The 25,000-nt window shown below is 41.6% G+C and overlaps 2 protein-coding genes across 4 annotated transcripts in view; both read right to left on the reverse strand.

Annotated features, from left to right (window-relative positions):
• Positions 1 to 15,779, reverse strand: part of LOC132837680 (sterile alpha motif domain-containing protein 14-like) — a 22,412-nt gene extending 6,633 nt beyond the window's left edge. Inside the window, exons 1-5 of the mRNA XM_060857492.1 lie at positions 15,641 to 15,779; positions 2,775 to 2,832; positions 1,992 to 2,152; positions 1,589 to 1,850; positions 1,275 to 1,374 (exon numbers count right to left, since the gene is read on the reverse strand). Coding sequence (XP_060713475.1) covers positions 1,275 to 1,374; positions 1,589 to 1,850; positions 1,992 to 2,152; positions 2,775 to 2,820 — 569 coding nt within the window. The 5' untranslated portion in view covers positions 2,821 to 2,832; positions 15,641 to 15,779. The remainder of the gene's footprint in view (positions 1 to 1,274; positions 1,375 to 1,588; positions 1,851 to 1,991; positions 2,153 to 2,774; positions 2,833 to 15,640) is intronic.
• A 2,860-nt stretch (positions 15,780 to 18,639) lies between these two features.
• LOC132837673 (suppressor of cytokine signaling 7-like) overlaps positions 18,640 to 25,000 on the reverse strand; it is a 16,717-nt gene continuing 10,356 nt past the window's right edge. For 2 of the 3 annotated variants that reach the window (XM_060857481.1, XM_060857479.1), the window contains one exon: positions 24,087 to 24,633. The gene's annotated coding sequence lies outside the window, so the exon portion shown is untranslated. Of the gene's footprint in view, positions 20,416 to 24,086; positions 24,634 to 25,000 lie in introns of those variants that run through there. The other variant, XR_009647554.1, reaches the window with a different exon arrangement.

Here is a 25,000-nt window from a genome sequence, read left to right on the forward strand (position 1 = left end):
CACACATGCACACATACACAAACATTCACACACATGCACACACACACATACACAAACATTCACAAACATGCACACACACACACATGCACATACACAAACATTCACACACATGCACATGCACACACACAGACACACATACACAAACATTCACACACATGCACACACACAGACACATATACACACACACAAACATTCACACACATGCACACATACACAAACATTCACACACATGCACACACACATATACACACACACAGACACACACATGCACACACAGACACACATACACACATACACAAACATTCACACACATGCACATGCACACACACATATACACACACACAAACATTCACACACATGCACACATACACAAACATTCACACACATGCACACACACACAGACACACATACACACATACACAAACATTCACACACATGCACATGCACACACACAGACACACATACACAAACATTCACACACATGCACACACACAGACACATATACACACACACAAACATTCACACACATGCACACATACACAAACATTCACACACATGCACACACACACATATACACACACAGACACACATACACACACATGCACACACAGACACACATACACACATACACAAACATTCACACACATGCACATGCACACACAAACATTCACACACATGCACACATACACAAACATTCACACACATGCACACATACACAAACATTCACACACATGCACACACACACATATACACACACAGACACACATACACAAACATTCACACACATGCACACACACACAGACACACATACACACATACACAAACATTCACACACAGACACACATACACAAACATTCACACACATACAAACATTCACACACATGCACACACACACACATATACACACACACAGACACACATACACAAACATTCACACACATGCACACACACAGACACATGCACACACAAACACTCACCCCAAATCTAGGAACCTCCATTTAGTCACATTCACATACACATGCACAGACGCAAACACATACAAATTCACACACACATATACACATGCACACAGATACACATACACAAACATTCACACACACGCATACAGTACAGTACACGCACACACATACACATGCACACAGATACACATACACAAACATTCACACACATACACACACACACACACATGCATACATGCACATGCACACAAATACACATACACAAACATTCACACACATGTACACACAGATACACACACACACCCAAACACTCACCCCAAATCTAGGAACCTCCGTTTGGTCTTTTTATCCAGAACCACAGTGGGACTGTCAGACTCGGCTATGTTGTCATCCTGACTGTCATCTGACACAAGCACTGGCACCATAACAACACACCCACCCGCCAACACACACACACACCAACACACACACCAACACACACACACCAACACACACACGGCCACAGTGGACTGCTAAAATTTAAATATTTCAATTTAAATCACAGCATTTAAAACTCTGTATTTTTATGAAATGTATTAAATGGCAGTATTGTATACATACATACATATATACAGTATATATTAATTTACCTTCACTTTCAGGGCGTCGACTCCTGCGGAAGTGCACAGGGGAGGTTTCGGGACATGACCTGCAGGGGGAAGGTGGGACTGGGGGCAGTAGTGCATCATGGGACGTGGTGTTGGTGAGCTGATGGTAACGGTTAGTTTTAGGGTCCTCTGGAGATCGGCGTGTGAGGGCGGAGTCAAAGGAGGAGAGAAAGAGCTCTGGAGTGTGGGTGGAGTCACGGAGGAACGAGTGAATTGGGGCTGAGTGGAGGGGTGTGTCTGCAGACTGTAAACACACACACCCACACACACACACACAGAGCATTGCTTTACACATGCTTTCAAACTGAAAACTGTTTAATAATTGATTATTATATTGTGTGTGTGTGTGTGTGTGTGTGTGTGTGTGTGTGTGTGTGTGTGTGACCCTGGTGTCTGGCCCCTCGTCTCCCTCAGTGGAGCTCAGGCTGTCAGTCAGACGGGAGCGTGATGGTCGGTTTCTCCTGCTCTTGAGAGGAAGCGGTGCTCGACTCTTCTGTATGCTGTTGTCCAGTAGCTCAGTCTCCGGAATTACTGAATTTAGATCGACTATAAAGATTGATGGATTATTAATTATAACAATTATAAATTTCCACAGTAAAACAACTAAATCACTTAAGTTATTTTTTAATAACTTTAAAAACACTGTATGTATGTAAACAACACAGTGCTGCTGAGGTCTGGACTCTGATTGGTGTTCAGGTGGTGATTAATTCTCTCTAACAGCAGCTCTGACTGTACAGCAGGTTTATATTCATGTTCTCACTGATACTTTATTGTTTCCATAGTAACAGCTTATTCACAGGGAAATGTACTGAACAAATAATTTAATTTAATAATGTAAGAGGAAACAACGTGTTTCACAAAATGTAACTATAATCAGATAAAATGATGATATTTTGTTCTTTAATTAAAAGAATTGTAACTCTTGACAAATTCTTCACATTAATTGTGTGAGAATAAAACGAATAAAACGAGAAGAAAAGTGTTTATTACATCAGATACTGGCTCTACTTTATCACTGCATAGAATGACAAAGTGAAACAATGAATATGTTTTTTGTCAGTAAATAAATGAAAATACATAAGAATATAAATCACCATATTCCATATGTACCACTTAGTAAATACACAATCACACACACACAAAGTCTGATGATGCAGGAACTCACCAAACACACTGTCGGTTTCTTCAAGCTGCATGATGGACCTGAACATCACAGCGTGTTACTGCAGGGGAGAGAAATCAATCATACACACACACACACACACACACACACACATCAGTACTCGTGAGCGTTAGGAAGTATTGAGCGTAGGCATAAGAACTGAGTGGAGTAATAATGCAGTATAATGGAGTATGGTGGAGTATAATGGGGTATGATGGGGTTTATTAATAATAATAATAATAATACTTTATTTATAAAACACCTTAAAAACAGCCACAGCTGACACAAAGAGCCATACATCATAAATACAGATAATGAAATAAATAAATAATAACAAAATAATAGTAATAATAAATCATGCTTGTGCACATGCGAGTAAGTGCCTGTCTAATGTGCAGAGGCAAGTTGTTCCGGAGCCAGGGCCAGCAACCGAGAAAGTACGATCCACTCTGAGCTTCCTCCTTGAATTCCGGGTATCAATTAGCATTTGGTCAGCTGACCTAAGCGAGCAGGCAGGAGTGGTGCAGCAGTTCAGTGAGGTATGATAGGGTCATTAGAGGCCATTAAGAGATTTATAAACCAATAAATTAACTTTATATTGGACCTTAAAGTACACAGGCAACCAGTGTAGTGAAGCCAGAATTGGTGTAGTGTGGACATGTTAAAAGGCCTGCAGCTGCATTTTGGACCAGTTACATGCGAGACAATGAAGACTGGCTAAGACATAAAGTGAATTATAATAATCAAGCCGGGATGTAATAAAGGCATGGATTACCATCTCAAAGTGTTGTCTGGTCACCAAAGTTTCTATTTTTTTGAAAATAGCAAGACTTCACCACTGCTACAATTTGGCCATCCAATTTATGATCTGTGTCCATTTTAAAGCCAAGAGTATAATGCAGTATTATGGAGTATGATGGAGTATGATAGGGTATAATTGAGTATGGTGGAGTATAATGAAGTTTAATGGGGTATAGTGGGATAATGAAGTATGAAAGATGAGCAAGAACGAGTCGATAGTAACTGCCTCGCCAACAAAAAGTTAAATGTTAGCAGCGATGGCGTCTCTATGAACCAGCTGATAATGGATTTAACAAACAACGAGTCTCAATAAAAGAGGACATCTCAGCTCTGATTCAAGAGTCCATGGTGCCATTTCAGACATCAGTAAATGCTTTAAAAGAGATGGTGGAAAGTTTTCACCGCCACCTGTGCACTACAGATACATTCGCAAGCGATAATTTAGCGTCGACCAGAGGTGGGAGTAAGTCACACATGTGCAAGTCTTAACCTTCAAGTCTCAAGCAAGTCCGAGTCATTTTTTGTGAGAGTCAAGTCAAGTCAAGTCAAGTCAAGTCACTGCTTTATGTCAAGCAAGTCAAGTCAAGTCGTAGCTTGAGTCAAGCGAGTCACTAGCAAGTTTACAGATGTTTGATAATTTAACTAAATGTATATATTAAACAAAGTTAAATCTACAGTATTTATGGACTATGAGAATTTTATTTGCAACAAAAATGATTATATGCATTTATTTTTAAAAGGTGTCCACATACAGGTGAGTTGTAAATACAATAAAAATCTAAAAATGAATAAAAATAAAAATTACAAAGAATAAGATGTAAATGTAACTGAAATAAATTTCAATATGCCTCAAACATGGCAGAAGACCATCGAAAAGTATATATAAAAAAGTACAATGGTTACTTTGCAACTAAATGGCATTTTTTGAACAGACATTCCCTTTTAATGGGACATGAAACACATCCTTATATTAGATCCTTCCTTTTTAACAACAGAATAACAACAACAATCAATCACGTCAACCAAAAAACGTAAATTATTGAATCCCACAAACCTTGAAGTGAATTAACTACTGGAGAGAGAGAGAGAGAGAGAGAGAGAGATGATTGGAGTGAGTGTAATTTATTAATTAAAGGGATAGTTCACCTAAAAATGAAAATTCTGTACGCGTAAATATTTTGAGGACTGTTTATAACCAAACCATTTATGAGCCCCATTCACTTCTATAGTGGGGAAAAAGAATACTATAGAAGTGAATGGGGCTCATTAATGGTTTGGTTACAAACATTCCTTAAAATATCTACATGTGTGTTCATCAGAACAAAGACATTTATACAGGTTTGTAACATCATGAGGATGAGAAAATTATAAAAGATTTTTTTTATTTTTGGGTGAACTATCCCTTTAAATTGAATGTGTGTGTGTGTGTGTGTGTGTGTGTGTGTGTGTGTGTGTGTGTGTGTGTGTGTGTGTGCGTGTGTGTGTTTGTGTGTGCATGCGAGAATATGGCTCTGCTTGCAACTCTGAAGTTTTTTATATTTATATTTATGTTTTTTATATATATGTACATCCCCATAAACGATCCATACACTTTACACACAAAGCCTAACACTAAAGACCAATTATAAGTGTTATTGTATAACAGCTGACATTTCCACATAAAGTGACCAAACATTTACACTACATTACATAAAAATTAATTAGATAGAACTTTGTCACTCCATTGTGAGTGATGTGGTCGCATTCTGCTGTTCTTCTCTTCTCATCTTGCACAAAATCCCGGTACCCGAACTTAATTATTTTTGGTGTAGCGCCTTCCATGTTTCGTCACGACTGTTAAGGTTTATTAGTTAGTGCGCGCGCTCCCTCTGCTTGTCTGCTGCGTCACGTGGTTAGATTACGATCTTGTGTGCGTTTAAAAACAGATTTAAAAAACAAAATAGACAAAAAATATAAAACAAAAAACAAGTTATTTCGAGTCATTTAACTCAAGTCCGAGTCAAGTCTCAAGTCATGAATGTCAAGTCAAAGTCAAAGTCGTCTTTTTTTAATATTTCTCAAATTTGTGACTTAAGTCTGACTCGAGTCAAGTCATATGACTCGAGTCCCCCATCTCTGGCGTCGAAATCGAGTGCCAAAAAAGCTATTAAAACTCTGATGGAACAAAATGTGACGCATATAAATTGAGTTAATGACCTGGAGAATCGTCACGGAGCACAGAAAGGATTTTAAACATTCCAGAGGACAGTGAGAAAGGCCGGTCTACTGTTAAATTCTAAATTAAATTTAGATGCTAAATGAAGTCATGGGTCAAGAGGTTTTTGAAAGGCCCCCTGAACTGGAACAAGCACATCGATCACTGGGTCTAAAACCACAAGAAGGACGACCACCCCGACCACTGGATGTGTGCTTTCAGATTTCAGGACAACTGAAATTCAGGAAACACTTCAACTAGCACTTCCTTCCCTGTTTCTTGTATATATGTTTATATGTTAAAAATAAGTAAATAAATAAATAAATAAATAAAAGCTTTTAACACGTTTTAGACTCATGGTATCTTAAGTGTGTAACCTAGTGAGCCAGAGTTAATGTATCCAATGATAGAGACTTAAGCACGTCTGCCAAATGATGTAAATGTAAAATGTCAATGTGATATTGATGTTTTCTTTTTTTTGATGTTTTCCTGTTTGGGACACTTTAAATGATTGGTCTGCTATATTATATACGTACTTCGTCTGGCTGTGCAGATTTGCAGGCCACCCAATCGTACTGTAACTACCTGTGATACAGGTTTGTTAATAGCACCTTGGGCCCCCTTATACACTTATGGGTGAACCTGGTACTGCACCTTATGCTCAGCCTTGGATACACTACGTCGGGAGCCCTCAGAAAAATGGTCTGGGATTATCGAGACCCGAGAGACTGTTGTGAGCTTCATTTGATCTACGTTCAACTGCCAAATCTAGAATGTATTACAGTTTTGGTTCACCATTTGCCAGACTATCCCCCAACACACCTTTTTTATAACTTATTTTTTTGCTATCACAGTTGTTGAGTACATGGACAACTATTTATAAATAATGGCATATACAGGAAGGTCAGCAATACGCTTTGTTAGTTGGAATGTTAGAGATCTAAATAGACCAGTGAAAAGACCTAGTTTAATTTTTCACATCTGAAGACACTAAAAATGAAAATAGCCTTTCTACAAGAAACACATCTGCATAATGAGGATCATAACCGACTTCGGAAAACATGCGTCGGCCAGATCTTTCTCTCCAGTCTTTACCATAGGGCTGGGGTGCAGACATAATAATTCAGAAAATAGTATTATTTACTGCATCTGGAACAATTTCAGATTCTCAAGTGTGATACATTATTGTATCTGGCCATCTTTTCAACATACCAGTAGTACTGGTCAGTGTCTACAAACCTAACTGGGATGATGTTAACGGATTTTGAATTTATACTGTCTTATACTGGGTGGTGACGTGATTTGTGTGATGGATACAGCCATGGATCGTTCCAACCCTAAAAATGTTCCTATTTTAAAAATGTCAGACTTTTGATTGACAACATTCTATTAATGAATAAATTAAACGTTATATCACCATCACTACTATGGGAGACATTCAAGGTAGAAATATGGGAAGAAGTAACATTGTACTCTGCCTCTCGTAGTAAAGAGCGGAAACAAACACAGGACAAACTTCTCAAATCTATACAGGAAACTGTCCATCAATATGCTCTGTCCCCCACAGCAGGACTATACAGAGAGGCTGAGCCTCAAGACCAAATATATATTATTATCAACAGAAAAACAGAAGTTGATTTGGTTTTTGCACATGGCAGGTTTTACAAACATCTTACAGATCTCTACACTTCAGAATCTCCACATGAAGACAGTTTTATGTTTATTTTTTTGACTAATGTTAACTTACCCACAGTTACAGCAGACCAGAAGAGTAATCTGAATAAACCTCTGCAATTCCAAGACATAGAAAATTCAATCAAAAAAAGCGGTAAAACCCGGATGGATTTTTTGCATTGAGTTTTATAAAAAATATCCTCAAAATTGTCCCCTTTGCTTCCTTAGATGTTCAGTCATTCCCTAGAACATGTAATATTACCATCAAGTCTTACACAGGCCCATATCACAGTTCTCCTGAAGACAGATAAGGATCTCTTGATTGCAGTTCTTATAGACTGAATAAATGTGGACTTCAAAATCCTGTCTAAAATATTGGCTTGTAGAATAGAGCATATAATACCAGATATTAATTCACAAGACAAGGCAGGCTTCATTAAGGGCCGCCACTCCTTCATTAATATTCATAAACTTCTTAATGTTGTGCGTTCTCCATCTGAGAGTAACCCAGAAGTAATTATTTCTTTAGATGCAGAAAAGGCAGGTTGCAAAATTAGATACATTTGGATTCCCTGTAATTGTCCCTGTGTTACTGTGTCCCTGTAATTGTCCCTGTGTTACTGTGTCCCTGTAATTGTCCCTGTGTTACTGTGTCCCTGTAATTGGCCCTGTGTTACTGTGTCCCTGTAATTGTCCCTGTGTTACTGTGTCCCTGTAATTGCCTGAGTTACTGTGTCCCTGTAATTGCCTGTGTTACTGTGTCCCTGTAATTGTCCCTGCATTACTGTGTCCCTGTAATTGTCCCTGTGTTACTGTGTCCCTGTAATTGTCCCTGTGTAACAGTATCCCTGTAATTGCCTGTGTTACTGTGTCCCTGTAATTGGCCCTGTGTTACTGTGTCCCTGTAATTGTCCCTGTGTTACTGTGTCCCTGTAATTGTCCCTGTGTTACAGTGTCCCTGTAATTGTCCCTGTGTTACAGTGTCCCTGTAATTGTCCCTGTGTTACTGTGTCCCTGTAATTGTCCCTGTGTTACTGTGTCCCTGTAATTGGCCCTGTGTTACTGTGTCCCTGTAACTGCCTGAGTTACTGTGTCCCTGTAATTGCCTGTGTTACTGTGTCCCTGTAATTGTCCCTGCATTACTGTGTCCCTGTAATTGTCCCTGTGTTACTGTGTCCCTGTAATTGTCCCTGTGTAACAGTATCCCTGTAATTGCCTGTGTTACTGTGTCCCTGTAATTGTCCCTGTGTTACTGTGTCCCTGTAATTGGCCCTGTGTTACTGTGTCCCTGTAACTGCCTGAGTTACTGTGTCCCTGTAATTGCCTGTGTTACTGTGTCCCTGTAATTGTCCCTGCATTACTGTGTCCCTGTAATTGTCCCTGTGTTACAGTGTCCCTGTAATTGTCCCTGTGTTACTGTGTCCCTCTTAAAGTATATGCTTCACTATAAATCATATGGCAGATCAGATTGTGGACAAACCGCCATTTTGCACATCAAATTAGGGGCTTAAATACTTGGAAATGTATATTACTCGTTCATACACTGACCTGTTTAAAGCAGATTACAGTCCTATACTTAAAAAACTCAAATCCGTTGTCCAATGGTGTAGCATCATACATCTGTCTTTAGTTGGTAAAATCAATTGTGTTAAAATGAATGTGTTGCCCAGATTATTGTGTTTGTTTCACAGTCTCCCAGTTTTCTTTCCAAAATCCTTTTTCCAGTCGACCAGTAGGCTTCTTCTTCGTCTTCTTTCGGCTTTTCCCTTCAGGGGTCACCACAGCGAATCATCTCTCTCCACCTATCCCTATCTTCTGCATCCTCAACACTTGCACCCACTAGCTTCATTCATTCATTCATTTTCTACCGCTTATCTGAACTACCTCGGGTCACGGGGAGCCTGTGCCTATCTCAGGCATCATTGGGCATCAAGGCAGGATACATCCTGGACGGAGTGCCAACCCATCACAGGGCACACACACACACACTCTCTCATTCACTCACTAGGAACAATTTTCCAGAGATGCCAATCAACCTACCATGCATGTCTTTGGACCGGGGGAGGAAACCGGAGTACCCGGAGGAAACCCCCGAGGCACGGGGAGAACATGCAAACTCCACACACAAGGTGGAGGCAGGAATCGAACCCCGACCCTGGAGGTGTGAGGCGAACGTGCTAACCACTAAGCCACCATGCCCCCCCTCTAGCTTCATATCCTCATTAATTACATCCATATACCTCCTCTTTGACCTTCCTCTTTGCCTCCTGCCTGGCAGCTCCATGTCCAACATTCTCCTACCAATATACTCACTCTCCCTCCACTGAACATGTCCAAACCATCTTAATCTGTCCTCCCTAACTTTGTCCCCCAAACATCCAACATGGGCTGTCCCTCTGATGTACTCGTTCCTAATCCTGTCCAATCTTGTCACACCCAAAGAGAACCTCAACATCTTCAGTTCGGCTTCCTCTAGCTCTGACTCCTGTCTCTTCTTCAGTGACACTGTCTCTAAACCATACAGCACGGCCGGTCTCACCACTGTCCTGTACACCTTCCCCTTGATTCTTGCTGATAGTTTCCTATCACACAGAACTCCTGACACCTTTCTCCACCCATTCCAACCTGCCTGCACTGACTTCTTTACCTCTTTTCCACTCTCTCCATTACACTGGAATGTTGACCCCAAGTACTTAACCTCCTGTACCTTCTTCACCTCTTCACCCTGTAACCTTACTGTTCCACTTCCCTCCCTTTCATTCACACATGTACTCAGTCTTACTACGACTGACTTTCATTCCTCTTCTCTCCAGCGCAAACCTCCACCTCTCCAGGTTTTCCTCCACCTGCTCCCTGCTCTCACTACAGATCACAATGTCATCTGCAAACATCATCGTCCAAGGAGACTCCTGTCTGACCTCCTCTGACAACTGGTCCATCACTATAGCAAACAGGAAGGGGCTCAGAGCCGATTCCTGATGCAGTCCCACCTCCACTGTGAACTCCTCTGTCTGACCTACAGCACACCTCACCACTGTCCTGCTCCTCTCATACATGTCCTGCACCACTCTGACATACTTCTCTGCTACTCCTGACTTCCTCATACAGTACCACAGCTCTTCTCTTGGCACCCTGTCATACGCTTTCTCTAAGTCTACAAACACACAGTGCAACTCCCTCTGACCATCCCTATACTTCTCCATCAACATTCTCAGAGCAAAAATAGCATCTGTTGTGCTCTTTCTGGGCATGAAGCCATACTGCTGCTCACAAATTTCCACCACCTTCCTTAACCGAGCTTCCACTACTCTTTCCCACAGCTTCATTGTATGGCTCATCAACTTTATCTGTTAAATAAATAATTGTGTGCACATTCCACCTTCTGGCAGGTGCAGGACAAAAGATACACACTTCTTCTTCTTCTCCATTCCTCAGGCATCCTCTCACTCTCTAAAACCCTGTTGAACAAACTAGTTAAAAATTCCACTGCTGCCTCTCCTAGACACTTCCAGATGTCTACCGGGATGTCGTCAGGACCAACTGCCTTTCCACTTTTCATCCTCTTCAAAACCTTCCTGACTTCATCCTTTCTAATCTTATCTACTTTCTGTTCCACAGAGTTCACTCCTCAGCTCCTCAAAGTATTCCTTCCATCTCCTCTGTACACTCTCCTCACTTGTGAGCACCCTTCCATCTCTATCCTTAATAATTCTAACTTGCTGCACATCCTTCCCATCTCGATCCCTCTGTCTAGCTAACCTGTACAAGTCCTTCTCTCCTTCTCTAGTGTCTAACCTAGTGTACAACTCGTCATATGCCTTCTGCTTGGCCTTAGACACCTCCCTCTTCACTCTGTGCTGTAACTCCTTGTATTCCTGTCTATTCTCTTCAGTCCTGTCCATATCCCACTTCTTCATCTCTTCCTCTGGATACTATCCTGAACTTCCTCATTCCACCACCAAGTCTCCTTATCTCCTTTCCTCCTTCCAGATGACACACCCAGCACCTTTCTCCCTGTCTCCCTGATCACTTCTGCTGTAGTTTCCCAGTCATCTGGCAGCACTACCTGACCACCCAGAGCCTGCCTCAACTTCTGTCTAAATTCCTCACAACATTCCTCCTTTTTCAGCTTCCACCACTTGGTTTTCTTCTCTATCTTTGACCTTTTCGTCTTACAGACCATCAGAGTCATCCTACACACCACCATCCTATGCTGTCTGGCTACACTCTCTCCCACTACCACTTTACAGTCACTAATCTCTTTCAGATTGCCTCTTCTACAAAGGATGTAGTCTACCTGTGTTCTCCTACCTCCACTCTTGTAAGTCACTCTATGTTAACCACAGCCATGTCCATCCTCTTAGCAAAGTCTACTACCATCTGTCCTTCAAGGTTCCTTTCCTTAACTCCAAACTTGCCCATCACCTCCTCATCACCTGTGTTCCCCTCACCAACATGTCCATTAAAATCCGCTCCTATCACCACTCTCTCACCCGTGGGAATACTCTCAATCACCTCATCGAATTCACACCAGAATCTCTCTTTCTCCTCTAACACAACCTACCTGTGGGGCATAACCACTAACAACATTCAACATCACTCCTTCAATCTCTAACTTCAGACTCATCACCCTGTCTGACACTCTCTTCACCTCCAGAACATTCCTCACAAACTCCTCCTTCAGTACCACACCTACCCCATTTCTCTTACTATCCACACCATAATAAAAACAGCTTGAATCCTGCTCCTATAGCACCATCATAGTACCAACATTCAGAGTTCCTATTCTCAGTCCTTCACTCTTACCTTTCCTCTTCTCTCTCTGTCTGTACACTCTCCTCCCTCCTCTACTTCTTCGACCAACAATAGCCCAATTTCCACCGGCGCCCTGTAGGTCAATCTAGCGTATGGCGGTCGTTGTTAACCCGGGCCTCAACCGATCTGGTATGAAATTTGTACTGACGATTCGCATGGTTAAATTTGCCAATATTTTACGCCGGATGCCCTTCCTGACGCAACCCTCTCTATTTATCCGGGCTTGGGACCGGCACAGAAGTCACTGGACCATGACCCCCATGGCTAGATTGACCAGTAGGCTGCTGCCTTACTTTATATTGGGGGCAAAATGCCAAGAATATGTAGAGAGTATCTTGAAAGATCAAAATGGGATGGGGGACTCAGTCTTCCAAATTTGTAAAATTAATATTGGGCAGCGAACTTCATTCAGTCATCTTCTACTGCTGCTTATCCGAACTACCTCGGGTCATGGGGAGCCTGTGCCTATCCCAGGCATCAAGGCAGGATACACCCTGGACGGGGTACCAACCCATCACAGGGCACACACACACACTCTCATTCACTCACGCAATCACACACTACGGACAATTTTCAGAGATGCCAATCAACCTACCATGCATGTCTTTGGACCAGGGGAGGAAACCGGAGTACCCGGAGGAAACCCCCGAGGCACGGGGAGAACATGCAAACTCCACACACACAAGGTGGAGGCAGAAATCGAACCCCGACCCTGGAGGTGTGAGGCGAACGTGCTAACCACTAAGACACCGTGTCCCCCGGCAGTGAACTTACAAAAGGTAATTTATTGGTTTAAGTCTCCACATACAGAGAGGCGTGAAGCGGAAGCCAAATCTTGCAAATCAACACCTTTGGCCGTGCTGATAACAATGAAGTCACGAATCTCACAATTATAGTTCTCTACAAGTCCAGGAGTAATTTTGACTCAAATATAAATTGTACAATCATGTACAATCAATACAAATATACAATCATGTCAGACAGGTGTTTCAGGTCACAGACTTCTCCCATATGTAACTATCCTCTGTTTCCAGCTGACAAGCTAGATGGCAGCAATCGGGTCTAATTAAGTGTAGTGATTTTTTTATTGAAAATATTTTTGCCACTTACAACAATCTGGTTTGAAAATATCTTAACAAATTTCATTTTTTTTGTTATCTACAGCTCTGTCACTTTTGTTCCTATTGTTCCTGAATAACGATTAGATTTGGTTCTTAAGGATCCTAAACACTTCAAAAGCCTCATTTCCAAAATATATAAGTTAATTACGACATTTCAAAACACATCATTAGAGACGATTAAGACAAAGACACCTGGGTTAAATCTGTTGACAGAATAAATAGGACTTCATCTTGCCCACGACTTCATTTTATACAGTTGGTTTTCTACCACATCCACTGTACTGAGGCCCAATTAGCTAAACTATATCCAAATACAGATGAAAGCTGCGATCATTGTAATTCATCTAAAGCAGATTTAACCCATATGTTCTGGTCATGATGTAAACTGAGACAATTTTGGTTTTCAATTTTTGGAATTTTAAACTCTGCATTTAAATTAAAAATTCACCAATAACGGCTTTGTTTGGTGTCACAAGTGACAACATTCACAGATAAAGAGAACGTCCCGTCGTCTGTAACGTCTGTAACTGTCCCCTAAACTGTCATCAAGGCTTAATGATGAATAATGAAATACGTTCTCAAGACATTTTACAAGACATGGGACCCTTTATTAGTGTATGTAGAGAAGAATGTACCCCTTCCTCTGTGAGAGCGCCCTCTTCAGTTTATATTTACAGATTTATTTTTATATTTTAATCTCATTATTATCTTATAATACATTTCATTTCTTTTATTTATTTATTGAGTTGTTTGTTTATTTGTTTGTTTTTCTTCTCTTTCCCTGGCATTGAGAGGTTCAGTTGGGGTGGAAATTTGTGGGAAGAAAATGTGAAAAAAAGGAATGAGTTGTTTTTGTGTTTTAGCCAGTGAATAATTTCACTGTACTTTGTTCTGATAAAAATAATAATAAAAAAATAATAATTAATAGAGAAAGAAATCATTTGAAAAATTCTAAATATATTTATTTCTAAAAGAAATAGCATAAACTAGAATAGAAATGAATAGTATGGAATAGAACAGAACAGAACAAATATTAACAATACAGAATAGTATGAAATAGAGTCAAATAGAATAGAAATGTCCTTTACTATAGAACATAGTGAAGTAGAATAGGATAGAAACCAACACCATGGAAAATAATAGATATATAAGTTGAATAGAATAGAAAATAACAGTATAGAATAGAAATAGATGTAAAATAAATTTTAAATAGAAACAGAATACAAAAAGAACAGTTTGGATTATAATGTAACATAATTGTAGAGAACAGAAATAGAATAGAAATGAACAGTATGGAACAGAGTAGGAGCACAGTGTGGGAGGGTTTGTGAGAAGATGAGGATCGTATTAAAATAGAATAAAATTAAATAGAATAGAATTTGTAAAGCAGAAGCTATTTGATTAGCAATCGGTGCTAAGTGTAGTTTCAGTTTGAGCTGCTCTGAGTTTTAGTCTTTTCTGCTAAGAGAAATGATGGTGTTCCGGATGGTTCTGTGTTTAATGTTAAAATAAACCCATGAGTCAGCATAAAACAACACACACACACACACACACACACCGGTCACATCAGTCTGAAATGGCGATAAAGCATTTAAACCCTCTCACGCTGAGACACTGGGGTGCCAAAATTAATGCACAAACCAGACCTCAGGGGAAAGACTGACCTACAGACATAGACATGACTATGTAGCTATTAAACATCACACACACATCATATTCACTGTGACAACACTTCCTCCTCTCATACACTTAAAGACGAAGAAATAAAGGAATAGAAAGAGGGATGAAGGGAATAAGGTAGGAAGTGAGGAAGGAACAATGTAACATGAGTGAAGGCAGAATAAAGAAAGAAGCTGGAAGGAAATGTGAAGAAGAAAAGTAGAGAGTAAAAATAAAGAATGAACAAGGGAATAAAGGAGGAAGTGGAGGGAAGAGTTCGATTGTACACTGAGTCCAAAACAAGGAGCCATCAGGATGTGAGGTGGGGGTTAGCTTTAGCTAATGCTAATCTGTCACACACATACACAAGCACACACACGCACACACACACATGCACACAGACACGCGCACAAGCACACACACACACACATGAACACACACATGCACACACACACACACACACACACCCACACACTTATGCACCATCAGCTAGTTTCAGAGAAGGAGTGAGTGAGGAGAGAGAGATACAGAGAAACAGAGCTGTGACGAAGAGATGGTGGAAGAGATGAGGGGATGGAATGACATCATCATCATCACTGTCTTACCTTACGATGATGTGATGATCAGAGGAAGAGTGTGAGCTTCCATCATCCTGTTTACACACACACCACAAAGATATACAGAGAGAGAGAGAGAGAGAGAGAGAGAGAGAGAGAGAGAGAGAGAGAGAGAGAGAGAGAGAGAGAGAGAGACAGACAGACCCTGGCAACACACACATCAGCATCACAGTGAGCAAGGACAGAGAGAGGATGAGAAGGGGGAGGAAAGGGAGAAGGGAAGAAGGGAGCAAGTGAATAAGGGAGAGAGAGAGAGGGTTAGTGTTAAATCAGTGGCTCTCAAGCCCTTGTTTACTCAGTGACTCCATTTTAAGGGCACGAAATTTCCCCCAAAACACAACAGATTTATCGTCAGATAACACGTCGCCCCCTCAGACAGCGTCACTGTAAATAAACACACACTCCAGAGTGATGCAGAACATCTAAACACGTCGTGAAGAAAAGACATGAAACACAATCATGTGGAACTGAGGCACAAAATCACACAGGATTTTTATTTAATGATGTTTTAATGATGTAGTTCATTTAAATTCACTGTGTTTTTTGTTCAATGACTCAAATCACCCACAACACCACACACAACAAGGATCTGTATTAAACTATAACACACACTTCACTATCACACTCCCCATCCTGCCTAAAACCATCTTCCAACATCTCTATCTATCGTGTCTAAACCTTCACCCTGTCTCCACGTCCTCTGTAGCTTCCTGCACTCTTTCATCTCTTCCTGACTCCTTTTCCTCTCTACACTTTCACTGAGCTACAGACTCTCTCTACTAAGCCCAGGAACTTCTTTTCTTGCTCCTTGGCTGTACCATGTGCTTCTACACAAGATCCTATAAGATGCTATAAAGTACAAAATCAGAGTGAATTTCTTCTAAATGTGTTGATTCCATATTTTTTTGCCATGGAGAATGTTGGTGTGCGTGTATGTGCGTAATGGAGAGTGTTGAAATGTGTTTGTGTGTGATGGAGAATGTTAATGTGTGTGTGTGTGTGTGTGTGTGTGTGTGTGTGGGGGTGTGTGTGGGTGTGATGGAGAATGTTGGTGTGTGTATGAGATGGTGAGTGCGTGTGTGATGGAGAATATTGGGGTGTGTGTGTTTGTACACATGATCCGCCTGTCGATCTCCCGCTCCATCCTTCCCTCACTCGTGAACAAGACCCCAAGATACTTAAACTCCTCCACTTGAGGCAGGAGCTTTCCACCAACCTGAAGAAGCCACCCTTTTCCAGCTGAGAACCATGGCCTCGGACTTGGAGGTGCTGATTCTCATCCCCGCCGCTTCACACTCGGCTGCAAACCGTCCCAGTGCACGCTGAAGGTCCTGATTTGATGAAGCCAACAGGACAACATCATCTGTAAAAAGCAGAGATGAAATCCTGTGGTCCCCAAACCGGACTCCCTTCGGCCCCCGACTGCACCTAGAAATCCTGTCCATATAAATAATGAATAGGACCGGTGACAAAAGGGAAGCCCTGCTGGAGTCCAACATGCACCGGGAACAAGTCTGACTTACTGCAGGCAAAGCAAACCAAACTCCTGCTCCGTATTACTGCAGCAATGCGGCGTGGCATGGAGTTGATCAGTCTGTGGCACTGCTCAGGTGTTATGTGCGCCCTGCTTTATGGAGATGCAGACTTCATTTTCCAACAGGACTTGGCACCTGCACACAGTGCCAAAGCTAACAGTACCTGGTTTAAGGACCATGGGATCCCTGCTCTTAAATGGCCAGCAAACTCACCTGACCTTAAACCCATAGAACATCTATGGTGTATTGTGAAGAGGAAGATGTGATATACCAGACCCAACAATGCAGAAGAGCTGAAGGCCACCATCAGAGTAACCTGGGCTCTCATAACACCTGAGCAGTGCCACAGACTGATCGACTCCATGTCACGCCGCATTGCTGCAGTAATTCAGGCAAAAGGAGCCCCAACTAAGTACTGAGTGCTGAACATGCTCATACTTTTCATCTTCATACTTTTCAGTCGGCCCAGATTTATAAAAATCCTTTCTTTGTATTGGTCTTAATAATATTCAAATTTTCTAAGATACTGAATTTGGGATTTTCCTTAGTTGTCAGTTATAATCATCAAAATTAAAAGAAATAAACATATGAAATATATCAGTCTGTGTGTAATGAATTAATATAATAACCGTATTTTTTGGACTATAAGCCGCAACTTTTTTCCCACACTTTGAACCTTGCTGCTTAAACAATGACGCGGCTAATAAAAGGCTAAAATATAAAATATTTTTCCAGCTTTCAATTTTTTTTTTTTTTCAAAAAAACACATTCTGTGACGTGTTCAGTTTTTTGGCAGCATAAAGCTTTCATTAGACCAATGAAATTGCCGAACGGGTTAAAGGTGGGGTCTCCGATGTTTGAGAAATGCTTTCAAAAAACTGAGTCGGGACCACAAACTAAAGATCAAAACAAAAATCAAAACTAACGTGTAACAGCGTTTAGCTCAGGAGTTATTGACTCAGGAAACTCCAATCTGTGAATATGTGACCAACTTCCTGCTCCTTCAGTTCTCTCCAGCGCTGGAAAGCTGATCCTACAGTATATTAACACGGGTCCTACTCAGTTTTCTGAAGCATTTCTTAAACATCAGAGACCCTACCTTTAACTCCGACACCGAAGGAGACGACTTCAGTGGTTTCAGTGCCATTTGGAGTTTATACCAGGAAACACCCAGGATCTCGTACTGGACCTCCCTCCATCTTCACTTTAACTCTGGACAACACAGTGCCACTTTATACCACACCATACAATCACAAAATCATTTAAATTTGTACTGCCTATAAAATACATTTATGTATATACATATATTTATATAGTTTATACTTTTTATTTATTTACCTCCAACTGGTTTTATTTTTATCCTTAATTCCATTCCTTTTTATACATGAATACCAGACAGACGTAAAAAGCATTTCACTGCATGTCGTTACTCTGTATGTGTGTGTATGTGACAGATAAAATGTGATTTGATTTATACTGTATATATAAAAGGCAGAATGTACAATAAGTTATATATAGAGACACAAATAAAATAGTGCAGATGTATGTAGAATCACAATATGTGTAGAGAATGAGGATAAAAAATACAATATGTAATATGTACATTGTATGTTTAATTGTACAGAAGTTATATACTGTATTTTTACAGTGTTCTAACGGTGTAGTGTAGAGTTCAGTAGTGTGATGGTGGATGGAAAAAAGCTGTCCCTGAACCTGCCAGTAATGCGTTGGGCGATTTTGACCCCCCTTTTCTGGGCTTTACGTTCACACACAGTGGAGCCTCTGCACCACACAGTGATGGAGTTGGTCAGGATGTTCTCGATGATGCAGCCGTAGAAAAAAGTTAAAATCCCTGGGGACAGATGAGCTTTCTTAAGGCTCCTCAAGACGTACAGGAGTTGTTGTGCCTAACCAGAGCTGAAGTGTTCTGGTGACAGGACCGATCCTCAGAGCTGTGAACTCCCAAGAACTTAAAGCTGGAGACCCGCTCTACCTCAGTTCCATTGATGTAGACTGGGGAATGTCTCCTGCTGTTAGATTTCTGAAAGTCCATGATGAGCTCTTTAGTCTTCGTGGTGTTGAAGGTCAGGTTGTTGATGGCACACCACGCTGTCAGGCTTCAGATCTCTTCCCTGTAGGCCGATTCGTCGTTGTTTTTAATCTGGCCGACAACGGTGGTGTCATCTGCGTACTTCATCAAGATGTTAGAGTTATGCAGAGGAGCACAGTTGTGGATGAACAGGGAGTTGAGTAGTGGGCTCAGAACACAGCCCTGTGGAATGCCAGTGTTCAGAATGAGGGTTAAGGATACCTGTTTGCCCAACCTAACAGATTGAGGTCTGTTGGTGAGAAAGTACAGAATCCATCTGCAAGCGCAGGTTCAGATACAGAGGTCACTGAGCTTAGTGAGCTCAGTACAGTGGGAGGACTGTATTGAACGCAGAGCTAAAGTCAATGAACAGCACTGGTGGTAGGCCTGCAGTGAGGTGATACAGGACCAGTTTCTCAAAGCACTTCATGACAATAGCGGTGAGTGCAACTGGGCAAAAGTCATTCAGACATTCGGTAACTGAGTGCTTAGGCACTGGTATGATGGTTGTAGTCTTCAGGCATGTAGGAACCGTGGCTTGGGTCAATGACCGGTTGAAAATGTCAGTGAAAACCTGTGCCAGTTGTCCAGCGCATGCTCTGAGAACACATCCCGGTATGCCGTCTGGACCAGCTGCCTTGCCTGCATCCACTCTGCTAAACTCTGAATAGATGTCCGTTGTTAAGAGTGAAAGTGAACTGTGAGCAGTAGAAGAGTCAGCGGTTGAGGTGAAATGTCCCAAGTCTTGATCAAAATGAGCAAAAAAGTGATCGAGTTCGTCTGGTAGGAAGTCGAGGTGTTGGTTTGTAGTCTGTGACGGTCTGGATGCCGTTTCACATTCGTCTGTGGTCAGAGTTGTGGAAGTGCTCTTCTATGTGGATTTTGTATGTTTGGCTCCTGATGCCTCTTTTCAGGTTGGCCCTGGCTCTGTTGTAGTCCTCTGCGTTGCCAGATTTAAAAGCAGCATCTCTTGCTTTCAACAGGAGACGGACTTCAGAGTTCATCCACAGCTTCTGATTAGGAAAGAATTTGACGTGTTTGACGGTAGTGAAATGGTGTTTGACGGTAGTGTCCAGGAACGTGTTGATATGGTCCAAAACAGATGATGTGTAAATGTCTGTGTGACAGTCTGATGTGGCCTGTGAGGCAAACATGTTCCAGTCAGTATCCTGAAACTGTTGTAGAGCAGATTTAATAATATCACACAGAATAGACGTCACTGATATAGATATCATACCTCAAAGTGATGACATCACAGACCTCATACTGTACACACTACCTGTAGAACAGACTAACTGTGTCTCACCACGTTATCGACTCAGTAGAACTATTATTCTGACCACTAAAGACAGATTCACAAATAACCTGCCTGATCTGTCTGGACTTCTTACTGTACCCTTAAACACAAACCATCTAGATGTAATGACTAACAGCATAGACACTATATTCACTAGTACATTAGACACTGTTGTCCAATCAGATTACAGAAGGTTAGAGATAAAACACCTGCACTGTGGTATAATAGTCATACTCACACCCTCAAGAGAGAAACAACCTGTAACCTCGAGCCAAAGTGGAGAAAAACTAAATTAGAGGTTTTTAGAACTGAGTATAAGGACATTATGTCCAGCTATAGACAGGTTCTAAAAGCTGTTAGGGCTCTGAGCACCTGAGCAAACTCATAGGAAATAACCAGAACAATCCCAGGGTTTTATTTAACACAGTGACTAGATTAACACAAACCCAGAGATCTGAACACACTATTATTCCATCACAGTTCAGTAGTGAGGATTTTATGAGATTATCAAGTATCTATTAGTATCTAAGTAACTATTATTAAGTATCAGGAACAAAATAGTTGATGTTCAACCAATGAGAGCGTCTTGTGACCCAGTGTCACCTAAAGCTCTACACTCACAACTACAGTGCTTTACAAGTACAGGACAGGAAGAGTCAGATAAACTTAAATCACTGTGACCCCTGAGCTCAATCGCGCTGCTGGGAATGTTGAGCCATCTTTCTGTAAAAATCATGACATTACATTCCTCAATCCACTTGTGTGATGTTATCCTCCAGCAGCAGGTCATCCATTTTGTTTGTGAGAGTCCGTACATTAGCAAGTAAGATGCTTGGGAGAGATGTTTGATGTGGGTTTAGCCTTAGCCTAGCCCTAATGCCGTTTCGCTTCTCCCTCCTTTGTTTACGGTCTCGCTGCCGGCCGAGCTGAACCAGCGGCTCACGATAGAGTCCAAAGTTAGTTGAAAGTCCCTCTATGTAGTTGTGACTGATGTCTAGTAATGTTTGTTGGCTGTATGAGACATGTGCAAGAGTGAATAAACTTGCAGTTAGTGGAGAAATTACTATCAAATCACAAAATATGGAGAGACGCTGGGCCTCGTGTTGTGAACGCGCCGCCATCTTGAATTAACAAATGATGGAGAATGTTTGTGTGTGTGTGTGTGTGTGTGTGTGATGGAGGATGTTGGGGTGTGTGTGTGTGATGGAGGATGTTGGTGTGTGTGAGATTGTGAATGTATGTGTGTGTGATGAAGAATGTTGGTGTGTGTGATAGAGAATGTTGGTGTGTGTGTGTGTGTGTGTGTGTGTGTGATGGAGGATGTTGGTGTGTGTGTGTGTGTGATGGAGGATGTTGGTGTGTGTGTGTGTGTGATGGAGAATGTTGGTGTGTGTGAGATTGTGAATGTATGCGTGTGTGATGAAGAATGTTGGTGTGTGTGTGTGTGATAGAGAATGTTGGTGTGTGTGTGAGTGTGTGTGTGATGGAGGATGTTGGTGTGTGTGTGATGGAGAATGTTGGTGTGTGTGTGTTTGTATGTGTGTGTGTGATGGAGAATGTTGGTGTGTGTGTGTGTGATGGAGAATGTTGGTGTGTGTGTGTTTGTATGTGTGTGTGTGATGGAGAATGTTGGTGTGTGTGTGTTTGTATGTGTGTGTGTGAGTGTGTGTGATGGAGAATGTTGGTGTGTGTGTGTTTGTATGTGTGTGTGATGGAGAATGTTGGTGTGTGTGTGTGTGATGGAGAATGTTGGTGTGTGTGTGTGTGTGTGATGGAGAATGTTGGTGTGTGTGTGTTTGTGTGTGTGATGGAGAATGTGTGTGTGTGTGTTTGTATGTGTGCGTGATGGAGAATGTTGGTGTGTGTGTGTGTGTGATGGAGAATGTGTGTGTGTGTGTGTGTGCGTGTGTGTGTGTGTGATGGAGAATGTTGGTGTGTGTGTGTTTGTGTGTGTGATGGAGAATGTGTGTGTGTGTGTTTGTATGTGTGCGTGATGGAGAATGTTGGTGTGTGTGTGTGTGTGATGGAGAATGTGTGTGTGTGTGTGTGTGTGTGTGTGTGTGATGGAGAATGTTGGTGTGTGTGTGTGTTTGTGTGTGTGTGTGTGTGTGTGTGTGATGGAGAATGTTGGTGTGTGTGTGTGTGTGTGTGTGTGATGGAGAATGTTGGTGTGTGTGAGATTGTGAATGTATGTGTGTGTGATGAAGAATGTTGGTGTGTGTGTGTGTGATAGAGAATGTTGGTGTGTGTGAGTGTGTGTATGATGGAGGATGTTGGTGTGTGTGTGATGCAGAATGTTGGTGTGTGTGTGTTTGTATGTGTGTGTGTGATGGAGAATGTTGGTGTGTGTGTGTGTGATGGAGAATGTTGGTGTGTGTGTGTTTGTATGTGTGTGTGTGATGGAGAATGTTGGTGTGTGTGTGTGATGGAGAATGTTGGTGTGTGTGTGTTTGTATGTGTGTGTGTGAGTGTGTGTGATGGAGAATGTTGGTGTGTGTGTGTTTGTATGTGTGTGTGATGGAGAATGTTGGTGTGTGTGTGCTTGTATGTGTGTGTGATGGAGAATGTTGGTGTGTGTGTGTGTGTGTGTGATGGAGAATGTTGGTGTGTGTGTGTTTGTGTGTGATGGAGAATGTGTGTGTGTGTGTTTGTATGTGTGCGTGATGGAGAATGTTGGTGTGTGTGTGTGTGTGATGGAGAATGTGTGTGTGTGTGTGTGTGCGTGTGTGTGTGTGTGATGGAGAATGTTGGTGTGTGTGTGTGTTTGTGTGTGTGTGTGTGTGTGTGTGTGTGTGATGGAGAATGTTGGTGTGTGTGTGTGTTTGTGTGTGTGATGGAGAATGTGTGTGTGTGTGTTTGTATGTGTGCGTGATGGAGAATGTTGGTGTGTGTGTGTGTGTGATGGAGAATGTGTGTGTGTGTGTGTGCGTGTGTGTGTGTGATGGAGAATGTTGGTGTGTGTGTGTGTTTGTGTGTGTGTGTGTGTGTGTGATGGAGAATGTTGGTGTGTGTGTGTGTTTGTGTGTGTGTGATGGAGAATGTTGGTGTGTGTGTGTGTTTGTGTGTGTGTGATGGAGAATGTTGGTGTGTGTGTGTGTGTGTGTGATGGAGAATGTTGGTGTGTGTGTGTGTTTGTGTGTGTGTGATGGAGAATGTTGGTGTGTGTGTGTGTGTTTGTGTGTGTGTGATGGAGAATGTTGGTGTGTGTGTGTGTTTGTGTGTGTGTGATGGAGAATGTTGGTGTGTGTGTGTGTTTGTGTGTGTGTGATGGAGAATGTTGGTGTGTGTGTGTGTTTGTGTGTGTGTGATGGAGAATGTTGGTGTGTGTGTGTGTTTGTGTGTGTGTGATGGAGAATGTTGGTGTGTGTGTGTGTGTGTGTGATGGAGAATGTTGGTGTGTGTTTGTGTGTGATGGAGAATGTTGGTGTGTGTGTGTGTTTGTGTGTGTGTGTGATGGAGAATGTGTGTGTTAAATAGTGAAGTACACGACTGAAAGTTGGACTAAAACTCCAATGAGATTTTAATCATCAGCCCATTGTTTATTTCCAAGCTGTGTGTTTGTGGTGAGTTCAAAAGAACACAGTCCTGTTACACAGCACAACCTGTGGCTCCAGTTTAAACAGTCATTGAGATGGACAGAAGAGATCTTCTGCATATATACCATACACACACTATGTACACACACACACACACACACACACACACACCTTACCCTTATACTGACCATGAAAGAACACAAGTATGAGTAGATCCTGGTATGTGAGCAGAAATATGTCCAGTTTGTCCCAGTTCCACATGTCACCATGTGAACGCTCATCAGTGCATCAGAACATCTTCACATTAACATCTGATCCTGTATCAGCTGCAGGTTTCCACTTCCCCTTCCCTCCTGGAGGGAGGATCATTGTTAGAAACTCCACTACAATCAAAACACCTCCAGAAGCAGTGATTAGGTCCTTCAGTGTATACAAAGAAAAAAGGGATCAGTAGTCTGTCTGTCGTTCATCTCCACCAGGTTTGGTCTCAGCAGTCTGTGTGTAATCCAAATAAAAATAAAGACCTGTAAAGGAAACAAAGGAACTTGAGTACATTTTATCTGGAGCTAAAAGTACTTCCATCAGCACCATTTCAGCCAGTGAGCATGTGATTGGACCCACAGCAAAATGATTAGAACTTTGACCAATTTAATTTAAAGCCTTGCACACAAATTTAATTTAAACCATGAAACACTATTTATATTTGCTCTAATTCAAAGACAAATCAAGACTTACAAAATAAAAGATGTGTGTAAACTATGGTGGCATATTTATGGAAGAAAACTGTTGACAAACAATCGTGGCTGACAAATAATCACTTCAGCTACAGCAGTGTTGTTGGTTTTGTGAGACACAATCAGAAAGTGAGTCTGAAGTAAGTAAGAGTCTATT

Source organism: Tachysurus vachellii, chromosome 21 (genome assembly GCF_030014155.1).
Source record: "Tachysurus vachellii isolate PV-2020 chromosome 21, HZAU_Pvac_v1, whole genome shotgun sequence".
Lineage (NCBI taxonomy): Eukaryota > Metazoa > Chordata > Actinopteri > Siluriformes > Bagridae > Tachysurus > Tachysurus vachellii.